At 48.3% G+C, this 27,002-nt stretch overlaps 1 protein-coding gene across 4 annotated transcripts in view; it reads right to left on the minus strand.

Annotated features, from left to right (window-relative positions):
• hsf4 (heat shock transcription factor 4) overlaps positions 1-27,002 on the minus strand; it is a 112,287-nt gene that overhangs the window by 39,212 nt on the left and 46,073 nt on the right. For all 4 annotated transcript variants that reach the window (XM_038806922.1, XM_038806919.1, XM_038806921.1 and 1 more), the window contains exons 4-8: positions 20,103-20,227; positions 19,247-19,322; positions 17,517-17,581; positions 4,367-4,466; positions 3,750-3,883 (exon numbers count right to left, since the gene is read on the minus strand). In XM_038806922.1, coding sequence (XP_038662850.1) covers positions 3,750-3,883; positions 4,367-4,466; positions 17,517-17,581; positions 19,247-19,322; positions 20,103-20,227 — 500 coding nt within the window. The remainder of the gene's footprint in view (positions 1-3,749; positions 3,884-4,366; positions 4,467-17,516; positions 17,582-19,246; positions 19,323-20,102; positions 20,228-27,002) is intronic.

The following is a 27,002-nucleotide window of genomic DNA, read 5'->3' on the forward strand; positions in this document are numbered from 1 at the left end:
CAGCAGTTCAAACTGCGCCTGCATACTCCGCCGCTCCCTCAGTAGCCCCGCCTCGGGGGCCTCTGCGTATCTCCTGTCCACGCGGAGTATCTCATCCACCAGTCTCTCCCTCTCCGCTCTTTCCCTCTTTTCCTTATGAGATCGAATTGAGATGAGTTCCCCTCTGACAACTGCCTTCAGAGCCTCCCAGACCGTTGCCGCTGCTACCTCACCCGTATCGTTTGTTTCCAGGTAATTCTGGATGTTCCTGCTCATTCGCCCGCAAACCTCTTCGTCCGCTAACAGCCCCACATCCAGTCTCCAGAGTGGGCGCTGCCCTCTCTCCTCACTAAGCCGCAGGTCCACCCACTGCGGGGCATGGTCCGAGACTGCGATTGCTGAGTATTCTGTCCCCACCACCTTTGGGATTAACACCCTGCTCAAGGCAAAGAAGTCTATGCGGGAATAAACCTGATGAACATCGGAGAAAAAATTAGAACTCCTTCGCTCTCGGCCGCGCAAACCTCCAGGGATCGAACCCCCCCCCCATCCCTCCCCCCCCCACCCCCCCCCCCCCCCCCCCCCATCCCTCCCCCCCCCCATCCCTCCCCCCCCCATCCCTCCCCCCCCCCCAATCCCTCCCCCCCCCAATCCCTCCCCCCCCCCCCCCCCGTCTGCTCCATTAGGCCCTTCAGTTCCTTAGCCACTGCTGGTCGCTTCCCTGTCCTGGACTTAAACCGGTCCAGCTCGGGGTCGATGACTGTGTTAAAGTCGCCCCCCATGTCAGGTGGTGTGATTCTAAGTCCGGCATTTTGCTTAGCATGTGTCTCATTAATTCCGCATCATCCCAATTTGGAGCATAGACGTTCACAAACACCACCCCCTCCCACTTTCCACTCACCATTATATATTTGCCCCCCTTATCTGCCACAATTCTCCCAGCCTCGAATGCCACACCCTTACGGAACAGAATTTCTACCTCCCTGGTCTTCGAATCCAGCCCTGAATGGAACACCTGGCCTACCCATCCCTTTCTCAATCTCGTGTGATCTGCAAGCTTTCAATGTATCTCCTGAAGCATTGCTACATCTGCCTTTAACCCCTTTAGATGCGCGCACACGCGCGCTCCTTTGACCGGCCCATTCAAACCCCTCACATTCCACGTGATCAGCCTGGACGGGGGGCTAACCCCCCCCCCCCCCCCCCCGCTAACTAGCCATCGCCCTTTCTTGGCCAACCTCAAGCCCGCGCCCTTCGCTTCCTCAAGTGCCCCCTCAGGGAGCCGCCGCCCCCGACCCTCAATTGGTACCCCGAAATTGATACCTCCTTTTGTCAGCAAAGCAGCATCCCCCCCCCCCCCCCCCCCCCACCGACAGCCCCACGACCCAAAACCCTCCGCCAAGCACCAGCTGGGCACTTGCTCACCCCCCACTATGCTCCCGAGAGTCAGCTGACCCATGCTGAGCCTGGCAGCTCCCACCTCTGGCGCTGATCAGACTGTCGCCTCATTGTCCTTCTCCCTACGTGAATAAACCAATTAAACAATCTCTCCAGCTCCAGTGAGTAAATAGTAATACGAAACAAAAAATAAACAGAAGACACTAACATTGCCCTGTGAGGAGACACTTGTTGAACCAAGGCTCCAACTTCCCGAAAATCTGCACTAAGTACAGGGCCCCCTCCCCCCTCCGTATCTCAACTTTGCCGAAAACACTGCACCCTCCAGCCACCACGCACCCTTACACGCACCCAACATTGCATACAGTCTTATATTAGAAACGGTACCATGTTACCCAGCCCCACCGCCGCATTCCACCAAAGCTTAGCCATCCTTTAATTCGAGCCCAACTTTACTTGTTTGATGAATGGCCACGCCTCGTCTGCAAAATAGTGATGCCGTTCCTTGTACGTGACCAATAGCCTCGCTGGGTGTAGCACCCCAAATTTCATGCCCTTGCGAAGAGGGTCGCCTTCACCCGGTTGAATCAAGCACGCTTCTTGGCCAGCTCCGCACCCAGGTCCTGGTAGATGCATATCACGCTGTTCTCCCACCTGCTGCTCCGTTCTTTTTTTGCCCACCGCAAGACAAGTTCCTTGTCCGAGAAGCGATGAAATCTCACCACCATGGCCCTCGGCGGTTCATTCGCCTTGGGCTTCCTTGCGAGGGCTCTGTGCGCCCCGTCCAGCTCCAGGGGTCGAGGGAATACTCCCGTCCCTATCAGCGTCTCCAGCATTTTGGACATGAATGCTCCCGCATCCGACCCCTCCACACCTTCAGGGAGGCCCACAATTCTCAAGTTCTGCCTCCTGGACCTGTTTTCTAGGTCCTCCAGCCTCTCCTGCCACTTCTTGTGGAGGTCATCCTGCGCCTCCACCTTAAGGGCCAATACGACCAACTTGTCCTCATGGTCAGATAGCTTTTTCTCCATCTCCTTAATCGCATTCCCTTGTGTTGCCTGAGTTGTGATCATTTGGTCTATTGATGCCTTCATCGGGGCCAGCATGGCCTTTTTCAGATCAGCAAAACAACCCCTAAGGAACTCCTGTTGCTCCTGTGCCCACTGCGCCCATGGACCTTGGTCTATACCGGCCGCCATGCCGTGCTTCAGCGCCCGCTCCGCACACTTCCATCTGTTGGGACTTAAGCGCTTCACCCGGCCACTCCTGGTCCAGCTATCCATACAACAGAGTGAGAATCCTTTTGGCAGTGTTCGCTTCACCAATCTGCCCCAAAAAGTCAGTGTAAACGCCTGAAAAAGGTCCGAGAGTCGGTTCCAGATGGGAGCTGCCGAATGCGCGACCTACTCCTCCATGGCCGCCACCAGAAGTCTCGTCACTGCTTTTTCAATGGCCGTGGCGAGATCTTTTCACAGTTGTTCCTTCTGCTGCTGGCGACTAGGGGCTTTTCACAGTAACTTCATTGAAGCCTACTCGTGACAATAAGCGATTTTCATTTTCATTTCAATTCAGCTTTAATAAAGGCCCTCAAGTCAGCTTGAAGCCTTTAAGCTCGCCCTTCCCCCGCCTGCATGCTGGAAGAGGCTTTTGTCTTTGCTGCAGCTCCAGCCAAATCTTACACTGATTCTGCCGGTTCTGGAAACCAAGAGACATACTATTCCTGGGGGAAAGTACTCCTCCAACATTAACCGACATATTTTCATCAAAATTCCACCCCCTTTTGATTAAAAAAGAGCTCTTTTCTGGAACCTTGGGCAGGAGCTGCCTTGTGTGTGACCACTGCCAGCACATATTGTTGCTGAACATTCAGGAGTGGGGCATGAAGCCACAACCTAGGCCTCAGAGGTAAGAGTTCTGCCATGGAGCCAAGACCAGTAACTTGCGTATCACGGCACGGTGGCACAGTGGTTAGCACTGCTGCCTCACAGCGCCGAGGACCCAGGTTCGATCCCGGCCTTGGGTCACTGTCCATGTGGAGTTTGCACGTTTTCCCAGTGTCTGTGTGAATCTCACCCCCACAACCCAAATATGTGCAGGGTAGGTGAATTGCCATGCTAAATTGCCCCTTAATTTAAAAAAAAAGTGAGAAGAGATATTTTATTCCAATTTGCATGATAATAGGTTTCACAGCCTAACTCGACTGAATGGAATTCAGTTTGAGTGTGTATCCAGGATTTTTCGCACTGCTGCAGTACCCTTATTTCACCTTAACAGCAAGATGCCCAAAGTGAGAGAAGGTGACTTTCCTCCTCTTACTGAAAGTAAATCAGCTACAATGATTCCTCCTTGAACCCATGATGAAGTTGACTCACCTCTGCTCCTCTGTTGCAGACGGAATGGTTGCAGCACTGGGTGGGGGCAGCTCCGTGACATCAGAAATGATTGGCCCGCCAGGAACAGGGCTATCGGTGTAGGCACTGGAGCAGGAGGCAGCTTCTGTGGACGGCTGGAAGTAAGGAGCGACCAATTCAACAAAACTACCAGTGAAGTATCGTTAATACTTGTAAAACCATCATCGCCAACTAACAAGAGCTGCAGGCATGTCTGAATGTTACAGAGAAGGGGAACTGACTGCACACATGTTGGGTAAGTATAAAATCAGGCACGCATAATTAAACGGTTCCCCAATACTCAATACTCAGGGTCACACAAGAAGAACAGACAATTGGGTGAGGTACATAAAGGCTTTTGATAAGTATCGCCCTAAACTCCAGCGAGATCAGCCCTTTAAGGAGAGGAGTGGAGGTTAGGTGGGGTGAAAGAAGTCTCAATTATAAGAAAGGCACCCAAACCACAGGTATAACAGGAACATGAGATCTTTATGTACAAGATTACCATTATAACAGAATCCCATTGTTATCCCACTTTCCTGCTGGACTGAGGGAAACAGTATATCATTTGCTTGGATGCCAGCAGGCACTTCACTTACCGATTGAATGAAATATGGGTCCTGAAGAGGTTCTATTGATAGATGTCGACCATATTTAGGCACAGGAGGAGCAGAACTACCGTCATCCAACATCAGAGGTCTATTAGAAGAACAGTGACATTGATCAAACCCAGGGCTTTGTATTGCTACAGAATTAAACCCTTCAGAACATCACATTGATATTCATCTGGATAGCTGCACACACAGGTGTCGCAATTAATGTGGCGAGCAATACTTTAGAGCAAGGTCAACACTGTTTAAATAAAGAATATTTGCTCAAACTCGGTGTTGATAACCAATTGCATAAATAATGCTGCAAAGTCGCAAGCTGATAGCCAGCCAAGCTGCAAACCAGAAATTGAGAGGTTCAGATGATTTAAAAAAGTAAAAATAATTGAAAGTTTTGTATAGCGCATGCCAGCTCAGTCATGCTAGACGTGTGGCCTCAGTGGTGTCAGCATGCAGGTTGTCACCCTGCCAAAGTGTCCACTATAGACAGAGTCAATGAAGCACTAACATTACTACATTAGCAATGAAACCGGGAGGATAAAGGAATGCTGGTAAAGGGGGACTGAGAGCAGAGCAGGGAGGATAAAAGAGTGCGAGAAAGAGCAATAATCAGAGCAGGGCCAGGGAGGTAAGAGCGTGTGAAAGAGTGAGACTGAGAGTGGAGACAATGAGATAACAGAGTTCAAGAAAGAGCGAGACTGAGAGCGGAGGCAGTGAGATAAAAGAGTAAAAGAAAAAGTGAGAGTGGGAGCCGAGACAGTGAGAATAAAGAGCATGAGAAAGAGCAAGACTGGGAGCAGAGCAGGGGAGATAACAGAGCATGACCAAGAGTGAGACTGAGAGTGGAGCCAGGGAGATAACAGAGCGGGAGAAAGAGTGAGACTGAGAGCGGAGACAGAGAGATGAAAAAACGCGAAAATGAAAGAGACTGAGAGTGGAGCCATGGAGATAAAAGAGTGTGCAAAAGAGCAAGATTGCTAACGGTTCCGGGGACATAACGGAGCGCGATAAAGAGCAAGATTGAGAGCGGGAGACAGAGCAAGACTGAGAACGGGGCCAGGGAGATAACAGAGCAGGAGAAATGCAAGACTGAGAGTGTTAGCTTGGATTTTGTAGCTCCTGAGATGACATCGGGATTCAAAAGTGACACGGGGCAAGTGGATGCAGCTGATTAGGTGAGAAAGATCAGATAAGTATTTACTACTTTTATCGCTTATAGTTTATATGGTCTAATTTGTAGTCTATAGTTTGCGAGGGAATTATTTTATAGTAAAGAGGACCAGGGAAGAACGGCCCTAGATATTATTTGATTTTAAGTGTTTTCCAAAAAGTTTAATTTAAAGGGTTACATCATGGCAGGAGAGCTCAAAGCTGGGGTGTGCTCCTCCTGCTCCATGTGGGAAGCCAGAGCATTTCCAGTACCCAGGGTTAGCCTGTGTGCAGGAAGTACCTCCAGTTGCAGCTCCTGGAATCCCAGGTTCTGGAGTTGGAGGCTGTGGACACTGTGGGGAGTCCAGGATGTGGAGAGTATCATGGATAGCACAAACTGAGAGATGGTCACACCGTGGGCTAAGACACTACAGATAGGAAAGGAATGGGTAGCCACCAGTCAGAGCAAGAAAACTAGGCAGGCAGTGCAGGAATCTCCTGTGGCCATTCCCCTGCAAAACAGATATGCTGTAGTACATACTGTTGAGGAGAATGGCCTCTCAGGGGAAAGCAGCAGCAGCCAAATCCATTGCACCATGGTGCAGGGGAGAGGCCTGTGGGAGTATGCAACAATCTTAGGGGATTCAATTGCAAGGGGAGTGAAGATATCTCTCTGCATCTCAATCCTAATGGCCGACCCTTAATTCTGAAACTGTGACCCCACATTCTAGTCTAAATCATTAATATCGATAGCAAACAGCAAGGGCCCCAATACTGAGCCCTGTGGAACACCACAACACAGCTTTCCATTTGCAAAAACATCCATCGACCATTAATTTTGGATTCCTGTCACGGAGCCAATTTTGGATCCAACCTGCAACATTCCCTTATATCCCATGGGCTTTTACTTTTCTGACCAGTCTCCCATATGGGACCTTGCCAAATGCAATACTGAAATCCATGTAGTCAACTTCCACTGTACTCCCCATATCTATCCTCCTTGTTACTTCTTTAAAAAATTCTGTTGAGTTAGTAAGACACAAACTTCCATTAACAATACCATGTGGACTATCTCTGATCAATCCATGCCTTTCAAAGTGCCAATTTACCTTGTCTCTCGGGATTGTTTTCAATAATTTGCCCACCACTGAAGTCAGACTGACTGGCCTATGGTTTTCTGGCCTACTCCTCACACCCTTTAAAATATAATGGGGCAACATTTGCAGACTTCCAATCCTCTGGGACCCCATCTGTATCTAGTGAAGATTGGAAAATGATCCTCAGAGCATCAACTATTTCCTCTCTGGCTTCCTTTCACAGCCTGGGGTACAATCCATCAGGCTGTGGCAATTTATCCACCTTCAAGCATGCCAGTCTCTCCAGTACTTCCTCTCTCACTATGCTTATTGTATCGAATAATTCACACTCCTCCAACTAGAAAGTCTGAATCATCCTTCCCGTAGTGAAGACAGATGCAAAGTACTCATTGAGAACCCTGTCCACAACTTCTGAACCAACCCACACGTTGCCATGTACAGATCTAATATGCCCTACCTTTTCCTTAAAGTTATCTTCTTGCTCTTAACGTATTCGTAAAACATTTTCAGATTTTCTTTGATTTTACCTCCCAATATTTTTTCGTATCCTTTCTTAACTTTCCTAATATCCATTTTTACTTCACTCGTGTACTTTATCCACTCCAGTGCAAGTCTTTTGTGACCGTCATAAGCTTTCTTTTTCTGCTTTATCTTGGCCTGCATGCTTCTGAATAACAGGGGGGGGGGGAATCTAGATTTGGCAATACCGCCCTTGCTCTTTGAGGGAACACGTGTACACTGTGTCTATAAAATCTCGCTTTTGAATGCTTCTCACTGATTTGACACAATTTTTCCTTCTAACAGCTGTACCCAGTTCACTTTTACAGCTCATCTTTCAGCTTTGAAAAAATTGTCTTCCCCAATTTGGAACTTTTACTCCTGTTCTATCTTTATCCTTTTCCATAATTATGCTAAAATCATTATGGAAATTATATTAATTTAGTTATGTCATTATATCGGAAACTATATAATGACCAATATCTCCAAAATGATCCCCACTCCTACTTCATCCATTTACCCAGCTTAATTTCCGATGACTAAATCTAGAATTGCTCGTGTTGTGCTTGTTACATGCTGGCTAAACACATTCTGGAGTGCAGTTCAAGAATATTACACCCTCTGGGCCCTTCACACTATTCATATCTCAACTGATATTAGAATAGTTGAAGTCCCCAACGATTACTGTCCTATTGTTTTTACACACACAATCGGCCCACATATTTGCTCTTCTAACTCCCTTTCACTATTTGGGGGGTCTATTGTGGTTGCCCCCATTTTATTTCTGAGCTTAATCAATATGGTCTCATTTGATGCTTCATTCAGTAGATCATCCCTTTTCACAGCTGTAATTGATTCTTTAACCAATAATACTACACCCTGATCTTTTTTACCTCCTCCCGAGCCTGCCTGAAAATTCTATATCCAGGGGGGCTGACCTGCCTTTAATGTCCCTCCTTCAGCCAAGTGTCCGTTATGGCAATGATATCACGCGACCATGGGTCTATCTCTGCCCTCAGATCATCATCGATATTTACTATCCTCCCTGCGTTTACATAAACACCTTTTAACACTGCTGCCACTTTTTAAACTTGTGCTGCTTCTGTCTTTCAAGGTCACTCATTAATTCCTCATCTCCTGCTCTGAATTTGCCCTCAACTTCCCACCGTCAATTTAGTTTAAACCCCGCTCACAACAGCACGAGCAAATCTCCCCGCGAGGATATTTGACCCAGTCCTGTGCAGGCGTAGCCCGTCCAACTTTTATTGGCCCCACCAACAACTTGTCCCAATGCCTCAGAAAGCTGATGTCCTCCCTCCTATACCGGTTTTCCAGCCACATGCTGAATCACTCAATTCTCCTATTTCTATACTCGCTTGCATGTGAGACTGGGAGTAATCCTGAGATTATTGCTTTCGAGGCCTTGTATTTCAACCTCCTCCCTAGATCCCTAAAGTCAGCTTTCAGGACCTCATCCACTTTCTGAGTGAAGTCATTGGTACCAATGTGGACCATGACCTCTGGCTGATCACCTTCTCCCATAAGATTCTCCTGCACATGCTCCGTGACATCCCTGACCCTGACACCAATGAGGCAACATATCATCCTAGAGTAACATCTACGGCCACAGAAGTGCCTGTCTGTTCTCCTAACTAATGAATCCCTTATCATTACTGCTCTCCCCCTCTTCTTTCTCCCCTCCTGTATAGCAGAGCCGCCTGGGGTGCCACAAATCTGAATCTGATTGCACTCATCCGAGGAACCAATGCTCTCACAAGTATCCAAAGTGGGAAAAGGACTGGCGAGTGGGACCTCAGGGGACTCCTGCACTATCTGCCGCGATCTATTCGACTGCCAATGGTCTTCTATTCTCTTTCTGCCTCCAGACTCCTAAGTTGTGCTGTGACCATCTCTCTATAAACGTTCTATCCATGTAGCTCTCAGCCTCGCGGATGTCCCACAGTGACTCTAGCCGCCACTTGAGCTCCAAAACCTGGAACTCAATTTTCTGCAGCTCGTGACACTGCCTACACATGTGGTCGACTGGGATACCAGGAGCGTCGATGACTTCCCATATACTACAATACACATTCCATGCAACTGAACTGCCCTGCCCTATCTTCAATTCACTCCCCTTATTTTACTTTATTTTACTTTGATTAACTTATATACCTTTATTTTACCTGGCCTCAACTTAACTTTATTCCCTTATTGCTTGTGTTTCTTATTTAAATATAAGTAGCCCCTTATTTAAAAAAAATGTACTTTTCTAATTCTCAGCTACTTGCTGACCCTCCCGAATGGCGGTTTCTCACCAACCAATTAACCTTTGTTTCTTTTGTGATGTTGGGTGCTGACTGCCTGACTCACCATCCTCCTCTCGCACCCTCCTCTAGGTGGTGATAACTGCCTAGTGTGGTGTCCACCTCTCACACTCTCTGCTAGGTGCTGCTAACTGCCTGCCACAGGGTCCTCCTCTTACAATCGCCTTCAGATACTGCTAATTGTCTGGCTCGGTGTCCTCCGCTCACACTCTCTGCTAGGTGCTGCTGACTGCCTGTCCCAGGATCCTCTTCTCACCCTCCATGGGGATTTAATTATTTAAATGACCTGCCACAGGGTCCTCTTCTTGCAATCGCCTCTTGATGCTGTGAACTGCCTGCCGGAGTCGTTCGCTTGCAATTGCCTCCAGATACTGCCAATTGCCTGGCTCGGTGTCTTCCGCTCACACTCTCCTCTTGGTGCGGATGACTGCCTGGCCCAGGATCCTCTTCACACCCTCCATGGGGATTTAATTATTTAAGGAAAGGTAAATTTGTTCCAAATAATTAATTAAATCTTTGCCATTGCTTATCTACCATCATAGGGGCAGCACTGTAGCACAAGTGGGTACCACTGTGGCCTCACAGTGCCAGGGTCCCAGGTTCGATTCCCGGCTTGGGTCACTGTCTGTGAGGCGTCTGCACGTTCTCCCCGTGTCTGCGTGGGTTTCCTCCGGGTGTTCTGGTCTCCTCTCACATGTCCTGAAAGACGTGCTGTTAGGTAGTTTGGACATTCTGAATTCTCCTTCTGTGTATTCGAACAGGAGCCGTGTTGGTGACTAGGGGCTTTTCACAGTAACGTCATTGCAGTGTTAATGTAAGCCTACTTGTGACAATAAAGATTATTAATTAATTAATTCATTATATATTTTAATTTAGTTTCCCTCAGCCAATTCCCTCCTCACTCCTATGTAGTTTATTTTGTTCAGATTTAAGACCCTAGTTTCAAACTCACCTAAGTTACTCTTCAGGTAACTTGCCTGCGACTTCAGGTACCTGGGGGTGCAGGTGGCTCGGGAAGACGGGGGAAAGGAAGGTGGGGGACTGTTCTTTTGAGTTATTGGGGTATTGGTTGGAAGAGTGGAGGGGGGGGGGGATTGTTGTTCTTGTTGTTTTGTTTTATGTACAAAATGTTAAAAATCCGAATAAAAGTATTTTCAAAAAAAGGGAAGGAGACAAAAAAACACGACAAGTTTAACTTCTGTCATAGGGAAAATATTATAAGGCTATTACAAAATGAATTACAGTAGGGCACTTGGAAACTTTCAAGGCAATCAGACAGAGTCAACATGGTTTTGTGAAAGGATAATCATGTTTAACCATTTTGAGTTATTTGAAGAAGTAAACATGGTAAAGGGGAACTGGCGGATGTACTGTACTTATATATCCAGAAGGTATTTGATAAGATGCCACATTAAAGGTTATTATGGAAATTAAAAGCTGGAGGTGTAGGGGGTAACATATTGGCATGGATAGAAGATTGGTCAGCCAACAGGAAACAGAGTACGCCTAAATAGGCATTTTTCTGGTTAGCAAGATATACGAGTGGCATGCACAAGGATCAGTTGCTGGGCATCAACGTTTTACAATTTCTATAAATGACTTGGATGAAGGGACTCAGGTATGCTTGCTAAATTTGCTGACAACACAAAGGTAGGTTGGAAGGTAAGTTGCAAAGAGGACATAAGGAAGCTACAAAGGGTCATGAATAGTTTAAGTGAGTTCTTTGTCCATGATGGCAAGAAAAATAAAAAAGTATATTGTCTAAATGGTGAGCAATTGCAGAGGTCATAGCTGCAGAGGAATCTGGGCGTCAGAGTGCATGAATTATAAAAAGTTAGTATCCAGGTACAGCAAGTAATTAGGAAAGCTTATAGAATGTTATCATTTATTGTGAGGTGAATTGATTACAAAAGTCAGGAGGTTATACTTCACTTATACGGTACATTGATGTGACCACATCTGGAGCACCATGTATAGTATTGGTCTTCTTATTTAAGGAAGGATGTAGATCCATTGGGGGCAGTTAAGAGGTTTACTAGACTAATACCTGGAATGGGAATGTTGTCTTATGAGGAAAGATTGGACAGGCTGGACTTGTATCGGCTGGAGTTTAGAAGAGTAAGAAGTGACTTGATTGAAATAGAAGTCTTGACAGGGTTGAAGTGGAGAGGATGTTTCCTCTTGTCTGAGAATCTAGAACTAGGGGTCTCTGTTTAAAAATAAAGGACGGAGTGCTCCTATCTGGGAACTAAGACCAGTTGAGGGTGCATAAACTTGGGAGCATTTCCCGGCACAGTGGTTAGCACTGCTGCCTCGCAGCACCAGGGACACGGGTTCAATTCCAGCCTTGGGTGACTGTATGGAGTTTGCACATTCTCCCAACGCCTACCTGGGTTTCCTCCAGGTACTCCGATTTCCTCCCACAGTCCAAAGATGTGTAGGTTAGGAAGATTGGCCTTGCTAAATTGTGCATTATGGTAAGTTAGGTTATATGGTTATGGGAATTGGGCAGGAGAGTAGGCCTGGATAGGGTGCTCTTTTGGGAGGTCAGTGCAGACTCAACGGGCTGAATGGCCTCCTTCGGCACTGTAGAGATTTTATTAATTCATCACCCGCCTTGCAGTTAACCTTGTTTGTCCTCATACAATTTTTCTCAGGACAGGAAGCAATTCAAATTGCTACAAGTTGATTACTAACAAATCGCCACAGCTTCTTAGACAGAATCTTCCAAATAGGTGACCTCCACCCCCTAGAAGGACAAGGGCAGCAGATGCATGGGACAACCATCACCTGCCAGTTCCGCTCTAAGCCACACATCATCCTGACTTGGGACTACATTGTCATTCCGTCACTGCCCCAGAATCAAAGTCCGGTCGCTCCCTCCTTAGCAGTGCTATAGGTGTACCTACACCAGATGGATTACACTGGCTCTAGAAGGTGGTTCACCACTAACTTCTCAAGAGCAATTCAGGATGAGCTGACCTTGCCAGTGATGCTCACATCCAATAAAAAGGATTTTAAAAACAGAATGTTAAAAATTCCTGAGACATCTCCCCCCCCACCCGGTGAGGCCATCCACCAGCTGGAGCTTGGGACCAACATTTCCCAGAGATTTACAGCTGCTGGAGACTGCCAGCTGCACTATGGGAAATGTAGTTTTTTGTAAAACCGTTGTGGAACTACAATTCTGAGTGCATTGTGACAACCCATGTCACATGATACCAGGCGCCAAATTCCAGGAATTCTGACACCCGTGAGGATTTACCCTGTGTCTAGATTGAGATGCATATTCAAAGACGTAGAAGTCATGCTGCTTCTGTGTAACAATAGCTGCAAACATGGCAAAATAATCAAAAATATATAATTTTTCACCAAATGACAAATGATCATACAATTAGTTATTGGCAATTTGGGGAAGATGTGTGTAATACTATTATTTTTCTGGAGTGGGCATGGATTTATAAAGGTTAATCTATTGGACACTGCTGCGATCATGGGGCATTTCAGAATAATGTGCTTCAAATACATTCATTCATTTTTTTAGACCTGCATTTTTACAATGTACTGTAATTATTTGTACACTGAAATTATCATAATTGTGCAATCCCTTTTATGATTTAATAGTTTAATTTAATTTTTATTTCAATGATTATAACTATGTCACCAATCATGATTACTTGTGTAATTTGTATTGTCATCACAATGTGGCACCTGCCTCCACATCATGATGTTTCAATAAACCAATTATCCATCTATCTATGAAACTATTAAGATGGGAAGATAGGCTATTGACTGAGTTGTTGGAAGCCAGGGGATTGTGTAATTAAACCTCCAGGAATGTATCTGAGCAGAGTGAGCAACCCTCAGATAATGCTGCAACACAATGGCATAATCTTGGCTTTAGATGATAGTGTAAATTGTTCAGTATCAGCTTGTTTACAAAGGAAAACAGCAAAGTGTTTCCCGGATACCCAAGCCTATAATATTGTACATTTGACATTATTGTCAAAAGCCAACATGACTTCCAACAGCTTCAGAAGAGATGGCACCATGAGCAGTATGAGGATGTTAGAGTGGAGAACAATTTGCTTTCGTAATAATGCATTGAACAGAGAAATTGTGGTAAGTTGCAAAGGCATGAAGAAACAAAAAGCTTATTTGCATCTTTAGTATTAACCGAAAATTCAACGGAGAGCAAAATAAAATTATAATGAAAATTACCTGGAATAAGAGGTTTTAGGGAAGAAAGATCAAATATAATTATTTGTATTTCTTCAAAAAGGGGAGGTAAATATTGCACCTATGAAGTGTGCAGCAGTAAGGTATGGGGTATTTTGATTCCAAATGGATCAAGGTTGATTTTAATCCAGCCGGCCCACTGGGAACAGTGTGCATGGCGTTTCAACTGGATTTTTGCCCTCCGCACAACAGCAACTTGCATATATACGAGTATCTTTGCATCTGAAAACAGGCTAAATCACTTCACAGGAACATCATCAAACAAAATTCAACACTGAGCCAACTAATGAGATGGTGGTACACTTTTAAGAATGTCTTAGAGGAGGAGAGAGAGGTTGAGGGATTTAGGAAGGGAATTCCAGAGCTTGAGACCAAGGGAGCTGAAGGCACGGCCAACAATAATGCAGGGAGTCCAAAGATTTGCAGGTTAGGTGGATTGGCCATTCTAAAATTGTCTCTTAATATCCAGAGATGTGCAGGTTAGATTTTGGTTACGGTGATAGGGAAGGATATGGGCCTCGGTAGGGTGCTTTTTCAGAGGATCAGTGCTGACACAATGGGCCAAATGGCCTTCTTCAGCACTGTAGGGGTTCTAATGGCTTCTAATGGGTTAGAATTGGGGATGTGCACGAGGTCGGGTTTGGAGGAGGACAGAGATAGAATCATAGAATTTATAGTGCAGAAGGAGGCCATTCGACCCATCGAGTCGGCACCGGCCCTTGGAAAGAGCACCCTACCCAAGCCCACATCTCCACCCTCTCCCCGTAACCCAGTAACCACACCTCACTTATTTGGACACTAAGGGCAATTTAGCATGTCCAATCCACCTAACCTGCACATCTTTGGACTGTGGGAGGAAACCAGAGCACCTGGAGGAAACCCACGCAGATATGGGGAGAATGTGCAGACTCAGGCAGAATGCGCAGACTTTGCACAGACAGTGACCCAAGCCGGGAATCGAACCTGGGACCCTGGAGCTGTGAAGTAACTGTGCTAACCACTGTGCAATCGTGCTGCTCAATCTTAGAGAGTTGGAGCACAGAGAGGCTGTCTGCCCCTGGGGAGAGGGAGCCAAATTTCATGGCACAGACATGGCAGCATCAGGGTGCCCATGGCATTAGAACCATGGCCAGCACATTCTCAGAACAGCAAGCAATTGTTGGTGGTTCCTTGTGGGCCAAATGGAGTAACAGTACTCTTTCTGGCCCAACAAGGTTATATTTGGTCACCCCTCCCACAGGTGAATCCACTTCTGATTACAGACACCCCAATCCCTCATTGCCATCTTAATTTCTTACCAACTTCGATAGGTCTGTTTCTAAGGGCACTCAGCAGCTGCCTGACACGTCACCAATTCCGACTGCTGATGGTGATGCCATTCCTGCCTGCATTGGGCAGGAGTCAAGATCATTGCATGAAGATGAGGTTCACGTGTTTACAACTCTTGGCATCATTGCCCACTTCGAGGCCTGATTCCCACCCCAGCTTAAAAATCACTGAACCTCATGTTGGGCAGGTCACCATCTGCTTTGGCCACCAAAACCCCCAATTCTCAGCCCAAGTTAAAATTAAGATTGGTGAAGTAAAAGCGGCATCACATTGAGGCTGCAGTGGGACTACAGGAAACATCAAAACCTTAATTTGAGAGCTTAGACTAACCAGGAGAAACAGTTCGAGAGATCCACCATTAAATACACAACAACATCAAAAGTAAACCATTGGTTCCCAGTACTTTTGGCAAAATGGTTTTGCTTCTGCTGAAAATATGACAAGATAATACATACATATACTTCCTACATAGAGGGAGGGATTGTGTGGATAATACCAGAGAATTAGTTCCATGCAAAAATCCCATCTAGAGATACAGATGATACGGCAAGAATAAAGTTTGTATCATTGATGACCATCATTTGAATACGAACATTTGAATGTATTCTCGAGATTGTTCCCTACCCACTGTTGTTTTTTTAATGATCACACAATAAATATTCTGGTAGTTATGTGGAGTGAGATAGTTATTTTCAGTCCATTTTTAGCTAGCTTTTGGATGCCTCTGGTAGGTTGCTGTACACACACGGCACGCCCACAGGTGGCACGGTAGTTAGCACTGCTGCCTCACAGCGCCAGGCACCAGGTTCGATTCCGATCTCAGGTGACTGTCCGTGTGGAGTTTGCACATTCTCCGTGTTTGCGAGGGTTTCCTCCGGGTCCTCCGATTTCCTCCCACAGTCCAAAGATGTGCAGGTTAGGTGGATTGACCATGATAAATTGCCCTTTAGGGTGTGGTTGCAGGAATAGGTGGGGGATTGGGCCTAGGTAGGTTGGTCTTTCAAAGGGTCAGTGCAGACTCAATGGGCCGAATGGCCTCCTTCTGCACTGTAGGGATTCTATGATTCTACGATGATTCAATGCAGCATGACTTTCCCAGGGTAATGAAGGAGTTTACAGTGTGATAAGGCAGTAGTTTTAGTTTGTATTTATAGTCCATATGCCATTCACCATTCTCGGGGCTGCATTTTACCCCCAGGGAGTGGGAAATAGGAGGTACCACTTCTGTGCCCTGCAATGTGCCCCGGGTGAGGGGTGAAAACAGCCACTCCTTGGGATTTGGGATCTGTTCCTTTAATTGTCATGGGGAGGGGTTCTCTGACAGTGGAGGGGCTCTCAAAGTTGGAGGCTCAATCAGAGACCTTAGGACCTTAGGAACTTAGGAATAGCGGCAGCCCACAGTGGATGGTAAGTAACTGAGGGAAGGCTTCAACATGGAGACACCCTCTCAGCAACCTTTTAAAAAATCTTTAAATAAAATTGGTTCCTACAGCAGGGTCACCTCTGTGGGGGCGAGGGTGATCCCTCTCAAGATAGGCCCATGGCTGGGCGGGGGAGGGGAGGGGGGAAAGATCCCTCTGCAGGTAGGCCCATGGCTGGGCAAGGGGCGATCCCTCTCAAGGTAGGCCTGCGGCAGGGCATTGGGGGGGGGGGCGAAATTCCTCTACAGGTAGAGGGGGAGATCCCTCTGCAGTAGGGCCCGAAGTTGGCGGGGCGGGGAGGGGTGGGGGGAGACCCTTTGCAGGTAGGCCCGTGGCTGGACCCGCACTGATGCAGATAGGGAGGGTCCCCAAACCTGCTGAGAGTACTGCCAACCTACAGCCCGTCCTTCTGCTGGGTGCCCACCTCCAGAGAGCTAAACTACCCCCAGCTGCTTGAGAGAAAAAAGAGGTTGATTGGAGTATGGAGCAAGAACATTCTTAGAGAGTCTAATAATCTATATCCACCTCACAGGGGAAGCTAGCTGTGCCTGCCTGAACCCACCTCCTCTAAAGTGGCGAGTGTTGGGAAATTGGCACGTCAGTCAGCAGTGCTATATTCAGACCAAGTCTGCCTCCACTCCCATGTTTGGTGGGGTCTGAGCATTCAGTCCCAGGCTTCTCCAGGCTGACCCCTAGCTTCTTAATAATTTGTATACTCTCAACATTTTGAAATGGTACTGAAGAAAATTCATCAGCTTGTGGCTCTGAGGTTCTAAATTTAAATGATCACCACCTTCCTTCTCTGTGTTCCTGACAGAATTCAATGGGGAACAAATGTTCCTCTCAGCCTCGGGCCCAAGTCCCTAAAACAATAGAGCCTGAGTTGGCAAGGTTTATTGTGTAGCACGCTCTGATATCTGCTCACCACAGCACAGAGTGCTGAATGAAATGGGTCATCAGATCTTACTCAGCATTCTGAACCTATTCACTCAGCGTTCCCATGGTAACAGGTCACCTGATGGTTCAGAATCGAGCCTGTCCGGTGAATGGAGATCAGTCACACTCCGCTGCTCTCAATACTTACAGCTTTCTCTTCAGCCCGATACTGTTGTGGTTCGATTGGAGCTGGCTGAGCAGGAACTGAATCAGCTGTTAACAGAGATCAGAGGCAGGTGTTAGTGCGGTGAGTCAGCAGATCATTGCAGGGCAGGTCACTCACCAACAACAGGTCATTTTCCCGATCTCATGTTAATCATCGAGATGGGAGTGATGTCAATTGTACAAATTCGGCCTCGGCCCACACAAGCTCAATCAATCCCGGTGATATCTCTTATCCCAACCACACAACCTGTCCTCTAATTAATTCTTCAGTCTCCCCCCCCTTAAAACACACACCCATGCCTTAAACAAAAACAGAACATACTGGACCATCTCAGCAGCTCTGACAGCATCTGTGGAGAGAGAAGGGAGCTAACGTTTTGAGTCTGGACGACTCTTTCTCAATGTCTCAACAAACCCCCTCAATCATTTTCTTTGCAACTACACATCTATCCCTTCACCAAAAAATCCCTCAATCACCCCCCCCCCCCCCCCCCAACCGCACAATTACCCATAAACAATCTCTCAGTTGCCTCTATCCCCGAGCACAAACACAACTCTCTCACAATTTTTAAGGTCCCCCTGGACATAATTATTTTACAGTTTAAATAGCAGAAAATCTCCGAGGCCTCTGCCAAAGTCACAATAAAGGTTGAAGTTGTGGGTGAGTCTCATGGGGAGGGAAGGACTCGCCTATTTCGGTATGGAAGCCTCTAGCTTCTATCTAACTCTTCCCCTGATAGCTGAGAACTGCAGGATAGATAACAATGGCGTTACCAGCCCAGTGTCTCAGCTTGATCTTTAATTAAGTATTGAAAAGCTGCCGAGAAGGACAGGATTTTCTCACTGTTAATGGGTGAGGTATTGCATTGTTGGGGCATAAATATGGCATGTTAAAAAACCTCATAACATTGAATTTCCCAAGTCACTTCTGCGGTTTTCGGGCTGCACAAGAGAAGTGTTTGCTTCAAAGAGGCAGAGGAAAGGGAGTCAAAGAAAGGGGCAGTTAGAGTACTGTGTGCAGTTCAGGTCGCCATACTATTGGAAGGATGTGATTGCACTTGAGCAGGTGCAGAGGAGATTTGCCAGCCTGTTGCCAGGGCTGGAGCATTTCAGCTTTGAAGAGAGGCCGGTTAGACTGGGGTCATCCTCCTTACAGCAGAGAAGGCTGAGGGCAGAGCATGATAAAGTGTATAAAATTATGAGGGACATAGATAGGGTAGTTAGGACAAAACCTTTCCCCTTAGTAGAGAGGTCAACAACCAGAGGACATACATTTAAGGTAAGGGGCTGGGAAATTAGAGGGGATTTGAGCAAAAACTTTTTCCCCCAGAGGGTGGTGGGAATCTGGAACTCTGCCTGAAAAGGTAGAAGAAGCGAGATCCCTCACAACATTTAAGAAGCACTTAGATGAGCACTTGAAATGCCATAGCACACAAGGCTAGGAACCAAGTACTGGAAAATGGGATTAGAATATATATGTGCTTGATGGCCGGCGCGAACGCCATGGGCTGAAGGGCCTCTTTCTGTGCTGTAAAAAGTGTGTGACTCTATGACGATGACTGCTTTTCTGTATCCCCTAGTGTCTGGTTTTGGAGATAAGGATCCAAGGACCTGTCCCACAAATTCTCCGAGTCCTATATAATGGAGGACAAAGGAGACCAACAGATGAAATGGACTTTTTGAAAGGGGATGGCAGAGAACAGGAACCCATACCTTGTTAATCACCTTCTGTTGCTGGGTATGTTTCTGTCGAAGTGACACAACCTCTCGCCATAGAACCTCATTCTGACTGAAGGAAAACAGAGTGTTAACCAGGTGATAGTGGTAAATGCACCCAAAAGCAGACCCTGAATAAGGTCACTGACAAGACTTGCCGTCAGCTATTGTGTGACATTGCAAATAGCGTAACAACTAAAACACCAAGTGCGTTGACCAACTGCCTTTTGGCATTCAGTCCAGCTCCAAACCTATACTCGGCTTCATTCAATTCATTTCCAAATTATCCCACTTCTTTTTTGCGAGTAATCGGGAGAGAGGAAGTGAATTTTGTGCTTGTCGAGCATGTTCCTGCTTTTACATTCATTGTCACACCAGGCTTTTCCCACATGGATTTGTTGCAAGGAATAGCTCTCGCCATAATGTACTTTAATCCTGATCTCAGAGGAACAATCTCTATGACCTGCAACACATGTAGTTTCTAATTGTTACTTTTGTTGGCTTCTTAATTCAGGGTCTAATGCTGTTGAGTTCTGTTTGATTGATGGCATGGAAGCAGATTCACTTGGGAGTGGATTGGAATTGTCCGGAACATTCCATGCCAGAACATTATGCTCACCAGTGGGGTTCAAACCCAGGACCCAAAGCTATCGGCCCCGATGTGGTGGGACCCGCTGCAGGTGTCCACCATCTTTTGGTTGGACCGGATGACCCCGGCCGCAGGGTCGAGTGGGAAAACCCTGCCCATGGTTACCACCCACCCATCTAACGGTTCGATTTAACCAGATTTTATTTTCCTGCGACCATCCGTCTGAATTCAATTTGAGCCCACACCCCCGAGGCCGGTACTGACTGTTTCATATCCTTCAGACGACAGTCCATGCTCTCTTGATGGCCTCGCATTAGCTGCATGTCATACAGCAGCTTGCTGACATCTTCCTGACGCACTTTTGTCTCTTCACTCTTCACAACTGACACCTGGGGACAGAGGAAATGGAATTGGAGCTGATGAAGTTGTATTAAACCAAGGAGGAGCAGACATTTGGTGTACAAGAACTGACAGCAAACCTGGGACAAAGAACATCCCAACTTGGAAAAACGCCGATTGAATTGGGCTTTTCATTTAAAACCCCCAAAAAATCTTTCTTCGTCTTTTATCTGGAAATTCTTCTCGATTTTTAACAAGATAGTACAAATTGTAATTTGTGCGTTTTTGAATACAGGGATCGTCCTTTTGTTTGTTTCTTTTCTCGACCGCCACAAAATGCTTCAGTCGAATTTTGTCTTTTAACACTATCCTTCCCTCTTCTGCTGGAAGTGCTTACTGTTTCAGGAGTACAGTTAAAGAAACATGCATTCAAGCATTTCACCCACCCAAGACATCCAAGAAAGGCTTTTGGAAGTCACTGTTACACATTGCAAGGTTCTACAAACAGCATCTATCCAGCTGAGAGGACCAACATTCAAAAGGAAGGACATAAATATCACATAACATTTCCCCAGAGGCGACAGCCCACTCAGCACTTTCCCCAAGACCTTACCTCCAATCGCATCTCCCACAGCGCCTTACATTCCACACAACACACCCAAACAACCCACTCTCCACACCCACACAGCAGCTCCCCCAGAGCCTTACAGCCACTCAGCACCTCAGCCAGGGCCCCACACCAACACATCACTTTCGCAAGCGCCACACACACAAACAGTAAACAGCATCTCCCCCAAGGCCCCATACAGCACCTCCCCCAGACCCAAACAGAACACCTCCCCCAGTACCACACACAGTACCTCCCCCAGGGACACACAGCACCTCCCCCAGGGACACACACAGCACCTCCCCAGGGACACAAAGAGCACCTCCCCCAGGCCCACAAAGAGCACCTCCCCCAGGGCCACACAGCACCTCCCCCAGGGACACACACAGCACCTCCCCCAGGGACACACACAGCACCTCCCCCAGGGACACAAACAGCACCTCCCCCAGGGACACACACAGCACCTCCCCCAGGGACACACACAGCACCTCCCCCAGGGCCCGACAGAGTAACTCTCCCAGAGCAACACACCCACACAGCACCTCCCCCAGGGATTCACACAGCACCTCCCCCAGGGCCACACACAGCACCTCCCCCAGGGTCGCACACAGCACCTCCCCCAGGATCCCAGACCCACACAGCACCTCACCTAGAGCCCTGAAGCCCACAATACATCTCCCCAGATCCCTACATTCCACAGGGATCAACTCCAGGGCCCTACATCCCATATCTACGTACAAATTAGGAGCAGGTGTAGCCCCCTCGGCCCCTCGAGCCTGTGTTGTCATTCAATAAGATCATGGCTGTTCATTCAGATCGTAACCTCAACTCCACATCCCTGCCAACCCCCGATAAGCTTTCACCCTCTTGTTTATCAAGAATCTATCTAGCTTTGCCTTCAAAATATTCAAAGATTCTGCTTCTACTGCCCTTTGAGGAAGAGAGTTCCAGAGAAACATCTCATCAGCATCAATTATCTCATTAACCACTTCTTTCAATGCTTTAGGGTGAAGTCCATACAGACCCGGGAACTTTTCAGATCGCAAACCCGACAATTCATAGAATTTTCAAAACATAGAACTTCCAGTGCAGAAGGAGGCCATTCGGGCCATCGAGTCTGCACCGGCCCTTGGAAAGAGCACCCTACTTAAGCCCACACCTCCACCTCATCCCCGTAACACAGTAACCCACCTCACCGTTTTTGGACACGAAGGACAATTTATCATGGCCAATCCACCTAACCTGCACGTCTTTGGACTGTGGGAGGAAACCAGAGCACCCGGAGGAAACCCAGGCAGACACGGGGAGAACGTGCAGACTCCACACAGACAGTGACCCAAGCCGGGAATCGAACCTGGGACCCAGGAGCTGTGAATTCACTCAATACTACCTCCTAGGTGATTGTAATTTTCCTGAGTTCCTCCCTCCCTTCCATTTCCTGATTTACAGCTATTCTAAGGTGCTATTTGTGTCTTCTACAGCAAAGACTGATGCAAAATATCTGTTTGATTTGTCCGCTCTACTTTCCAATTCCCCAGGTGCCCATTCTATAGGACCAATGCACACTTTGTTTTTTGAATATTTTGCAGCCAATTATTACTTTTTAAAAACGTTTTCCAATTAAGGGGCAATTTAGCATGGCCAATCCACCTAACCTGCACATCTTTGGGTTCTAGGGGTGAAACCCACGCAGACACAGGGAGAATGTGCAAACTCCATGCGGACAGTGACCCATGGCCGGGATCGAACCTGGGTCCTCAGTGCTGTGAGGCATCAGTGTTAACCACTGCACCACTGTGCTGCCCTAATGTTCTTTATATTCTTTCCGATCTTCTGGCCTGACACTCAACTTTGAGCAAATATCAGTTTTTTCTTTCAGTTTAATACAGTTGTTACTTTTTTGGTTAACCACAGGTGGAAAGGTAAAAAATATGAGCGAGCAGGAGCCTGTTCTGCCACTAACTATGATCATGGCTGATGCATCTCAACACCACATTAAATTGTATGGGGATTGGCCTTAAGTGGTGATATTGGCTTCCTGCCAGACTATGGCAGGATCCTGACTTCACGAACGCCAGCGGACTGGCTAGATGATATACTGATCGACGCCCAATGGGGTTCTCATTTTTGGCATCTCTCGCGATGTTACAGCCTCATTGCGCTCTCAATTAAACAGAACGTGGCCAATACATCGTGCCCAGTATATTCCACTAGGGCCCCACATACCACACAGTATCATCCCAGAGCCCTACATCCCACAAAGTATCTACTCCAGAGCCCTACACCCCACACAGTATCAACTCCAGAGACGTACACCCCACACAGTATCATCCCCAGGGCCCTACATCCCACACAGTATCATCCCCATGGCCCTACATCCCACACAGCATCATCCCCATGGCCCTACATCCCACACAGTATCATCCCCAGGGCCCTACATCCCACAAAGTATCTACTCCAGAGACGTACACCCCACACAGCATCATCCCCAGGGCCCTACATCCCACACAGTATCATCCCCAGAGCCTTACATCCCACACAGTATCATCCCCAGGGCCCTACATCCCACACAGTATCATCCCCAGAGCCTTACATCCCACAAAGTATATACTCCAGAGACCTACACGCCACACAGCATCATCCCCATGGCCTACATCCACACAGTATCATCCCCAGGGCCCAACATCCAACACAGCATCATCCCCATGGCCCTATATCCCACACAGCATCATCCCCAAGGCCCTACATCCTACACAGTATCATCCCCATGGCCCTACATCCCACACAGCATCATCCCCATGGCCCTACATCCCACACAGCACCATTCCCATGGCCCTACATCCCACACAGAACCATCCCCAGGGCCCTACATCCCACATAGCATCATCCCCATGGCCCTACATCCCACACAGCATCATCCCCAGAGCCTTACGTGACACACAGTATCATCCCCAGAGCCTTACATCCCACACAGTATCATCCCCAGGGCTCTACATCCCACACAGCATCATCCCCAGGGCCCTACATCCCACACAGTATCATCCCCAGAGCCTTACATCCCAAACATTATCATCCCCAGAGCGCTACATCCCATACAGCATCATCCCCAGGGCCCTACATCCCACACAGTATCATCCCCATGGCCCTACACCGCATTATCCACAGGGCCCTACACCCCACACAGCATCACCCCCAGGGCCGTACATCCCACACAGCATCATCCCCAGGGGGGTAAATCCCACAGAGTATCATCCCCATGGCCCTACAACCTGCACAGCATCATCCCCATGGCCCTACAACCCACACAGTATCATCCCCATGGCCCTACATCCCACACAGTATCAACCCCAGAGCCTTACATCCCACACAGTATCATCCCCATGGGCCTACAGCCCACACAGCATCATCCTGAGAGCCCTACATCCCACACAGCATCATCCCCATGGCCCTACATCCCACACAGCATCATCCCCATGGCCCTACATCCCACACAGTATCATTCTGAGAGCCCTACATCCCACACAGCATCATCCCCATGACCCGACATCCCACACAGCATCATCCCCATGGCCCTACATCCCACACAGCATCATCCTGAGACCCCTACATCCCACACAGCATTATCCCCAGAGCCTTACATCCCACACAGCATCATCCCCAGAGCCGTACATCGCACACACCAACATCCCCATGGGCCTACATCCCACACAGCATCATCCCCATGGCCCTACAACCCACACAGCATCATCCCCATGGCCCTACATCCCACACAGCATCATCCTGAGAGCCCTACATCCCACACAGCATCATCCCCACAGCCGTACATCGCACACACCAACATCCCCATGGGCCTACATCCCACACAGCATCATCCCCATGGCCCTACAACCCACACAGCATCATCCCCATGGCCTTACATCTCACACAGTATCATCCCCAGTGGCCCTACATCCCACACAGCATTATCCCCAGAGCCTTACATCCCACACAGCATCATCCCCAGAGCCGTACATCGCACACACCAACATCCCCATGGGCCGTACATCCCACACAGCATCATCCCCAGGGCCGTACATCCCACACAGTATCATCCCCATGGCCCTACATCCCACACAGCATCATTCCCAGAGCCTTACATCCCACACAGTATCAGCCCCAGAGCCTTACATCCCACACAGCATCATCCCCAGGGCCGTACATCCCACACAGCATCATCACCATGGCCCTACATCCCACACAGCATCATCCCCATGGTCCTACATTCCACACAGTATCATCGCCAGTGCCCTATATCCCACACAGAATCACCCCCATGGCCCTACATCCCACACAGCATCATCCCCAGAGCCATACATCCCACACAGTATCATCCCCATGGCCCTACATCCCACACAGCATCATCCCCATGGCCCTACATCCCACACAGCATTATCCCCAGAGCCTTACATCCCACACAGCATCATCCCCAGAGCCATACATCGCACACACCAACATCCCCATGGGCCTACATCCCACATAGTATCATCCCCAGGGGGGTAAATCCCACAGAGTATCATCCCCATGGCCCTACAACCTGCACAGCATCATCCCCATGGCCCTACAACCCACACAGTATCATCCCCATGGCCCTACATCCCACACAGTATCATCCCCATGGCCCTACATCCCACACAGTATCATCCCCATGGCCCTACATCCCACACAGTATCAACCCCAGAGCCTTACATCCCACACAGTATCATCCCCATGGGCCTACAGCCCACACAGCATCATCCCCATGGCCCTACATCCCACAGCATCATCCCCATGGCCCTACATCCCACACAGTATCATTCTGAGAGCCCTACATCCCACACAGCATCATCCCCATGACCCTACATCCCACACAGCATCATCCCCATGGCCCTACATCCCACACAGCATCATCCCGAGAGCCCTACATCCCACACAGCATTATCCCCAGAGCCTTACATCCCACACAGCATCATCCCCAGAGCCGTACATCGCACACACCAACATCCCCATGGGCCTACATCCCACACAGCATCATCCCCATGGCCCTACAACCCACACAGCATCACCCCCATGGCCCTACATCCCACACAGCATCATCCTGAGAGCCCTACATCCCACACAGCATTATCCCCAGAGCCTTACATCCCACACAGCATCATCCCCAGAGCCGTACATCGCACACACCAACATCCCCATGGGCCTACATCCCACACAGCATCATCCCCATGGCCCTACAACCCACACAGCATCATCCCCATGGCCTTACATCTCACACAGTATCATCTCCAGTGGCCCTACATCCCACACAGCATTATCCCCAGAGCCTTACATCCCACACAGCATCATCCCCAGAGCCGTACATCGCACACACCAACATCCCCATGGGCCTACATCCCACACAGCATCATCCCCAGGGGGCTAAATCCCACACAGCATCATCCCCATGGCCTTACATCTCACACAGTATCATCCCCAGTGGCCCTACATCCCACACAGTATCATCCCCATGGCCCTACATCCCACACAGCATCATCCCCATGGCCCTACATCCAACACAGCATCATCCCCAGAGCCGTACATCCCACACAGTATCATCCCCATGTGCCTACATCTCACACAGTATCATCCCCAGTGGCCCTACATCCCACACAGTATCATCCCCATGGCCGTACATCCCACACAGCATCATCCCCATGGCCCTACATCCAACACAGCATCATCCCCAGAGCCGTACATCCCACACAGTATCATCCCCATGTGCCTACATCCCACACAGTATCATCCCCATGGCCCTAAATCCCACACAGCATCATCCCCATGGCCCTACATCCCACACAGCATTATCCCCAGAGCCTTACATCCCACACAGCATCATCCCCAGAGCCGTACATCCCACACAACATCATCCCCATGGCCTTACATCTGGCACAGTATCATCCCCAGTGGCCCTACATCCCACACAGTATCATCCCCATGGCCCTACATCCCACACAGCATCAACCCCAGGGCCCTACATCCCACACAGCATCATCCCCATGGCCCTACATCCCACACAGCATCAACCCCAGGGCACTACATCCCACACAGCATTATTCCCAGAGCCTTACATCCCACACAGTATCATCCCCAGAGCCTTACATCCCACACAGCATCATCCTGAGGGCCCTACATCCCACACAGCATCAACCCCAGGGCACTACATC

This window comes from Scyliorhinus canicula, chromosome 9 (assembly GCF_902713615.1).
Source record: "Scyliorhinus canicula chromosome 9, sScyCan1.1, whole genome shotgun sequence".
In the NCBI taxonomy this organism is placed as follows: domain Eukaryota; kingdom Metazoa; phylum Chordata; class Chondrichthyes; order Carcharhiniformes; family Scyliorhinidae; genus Scyliorhinus; species Scyliorhinus canicula.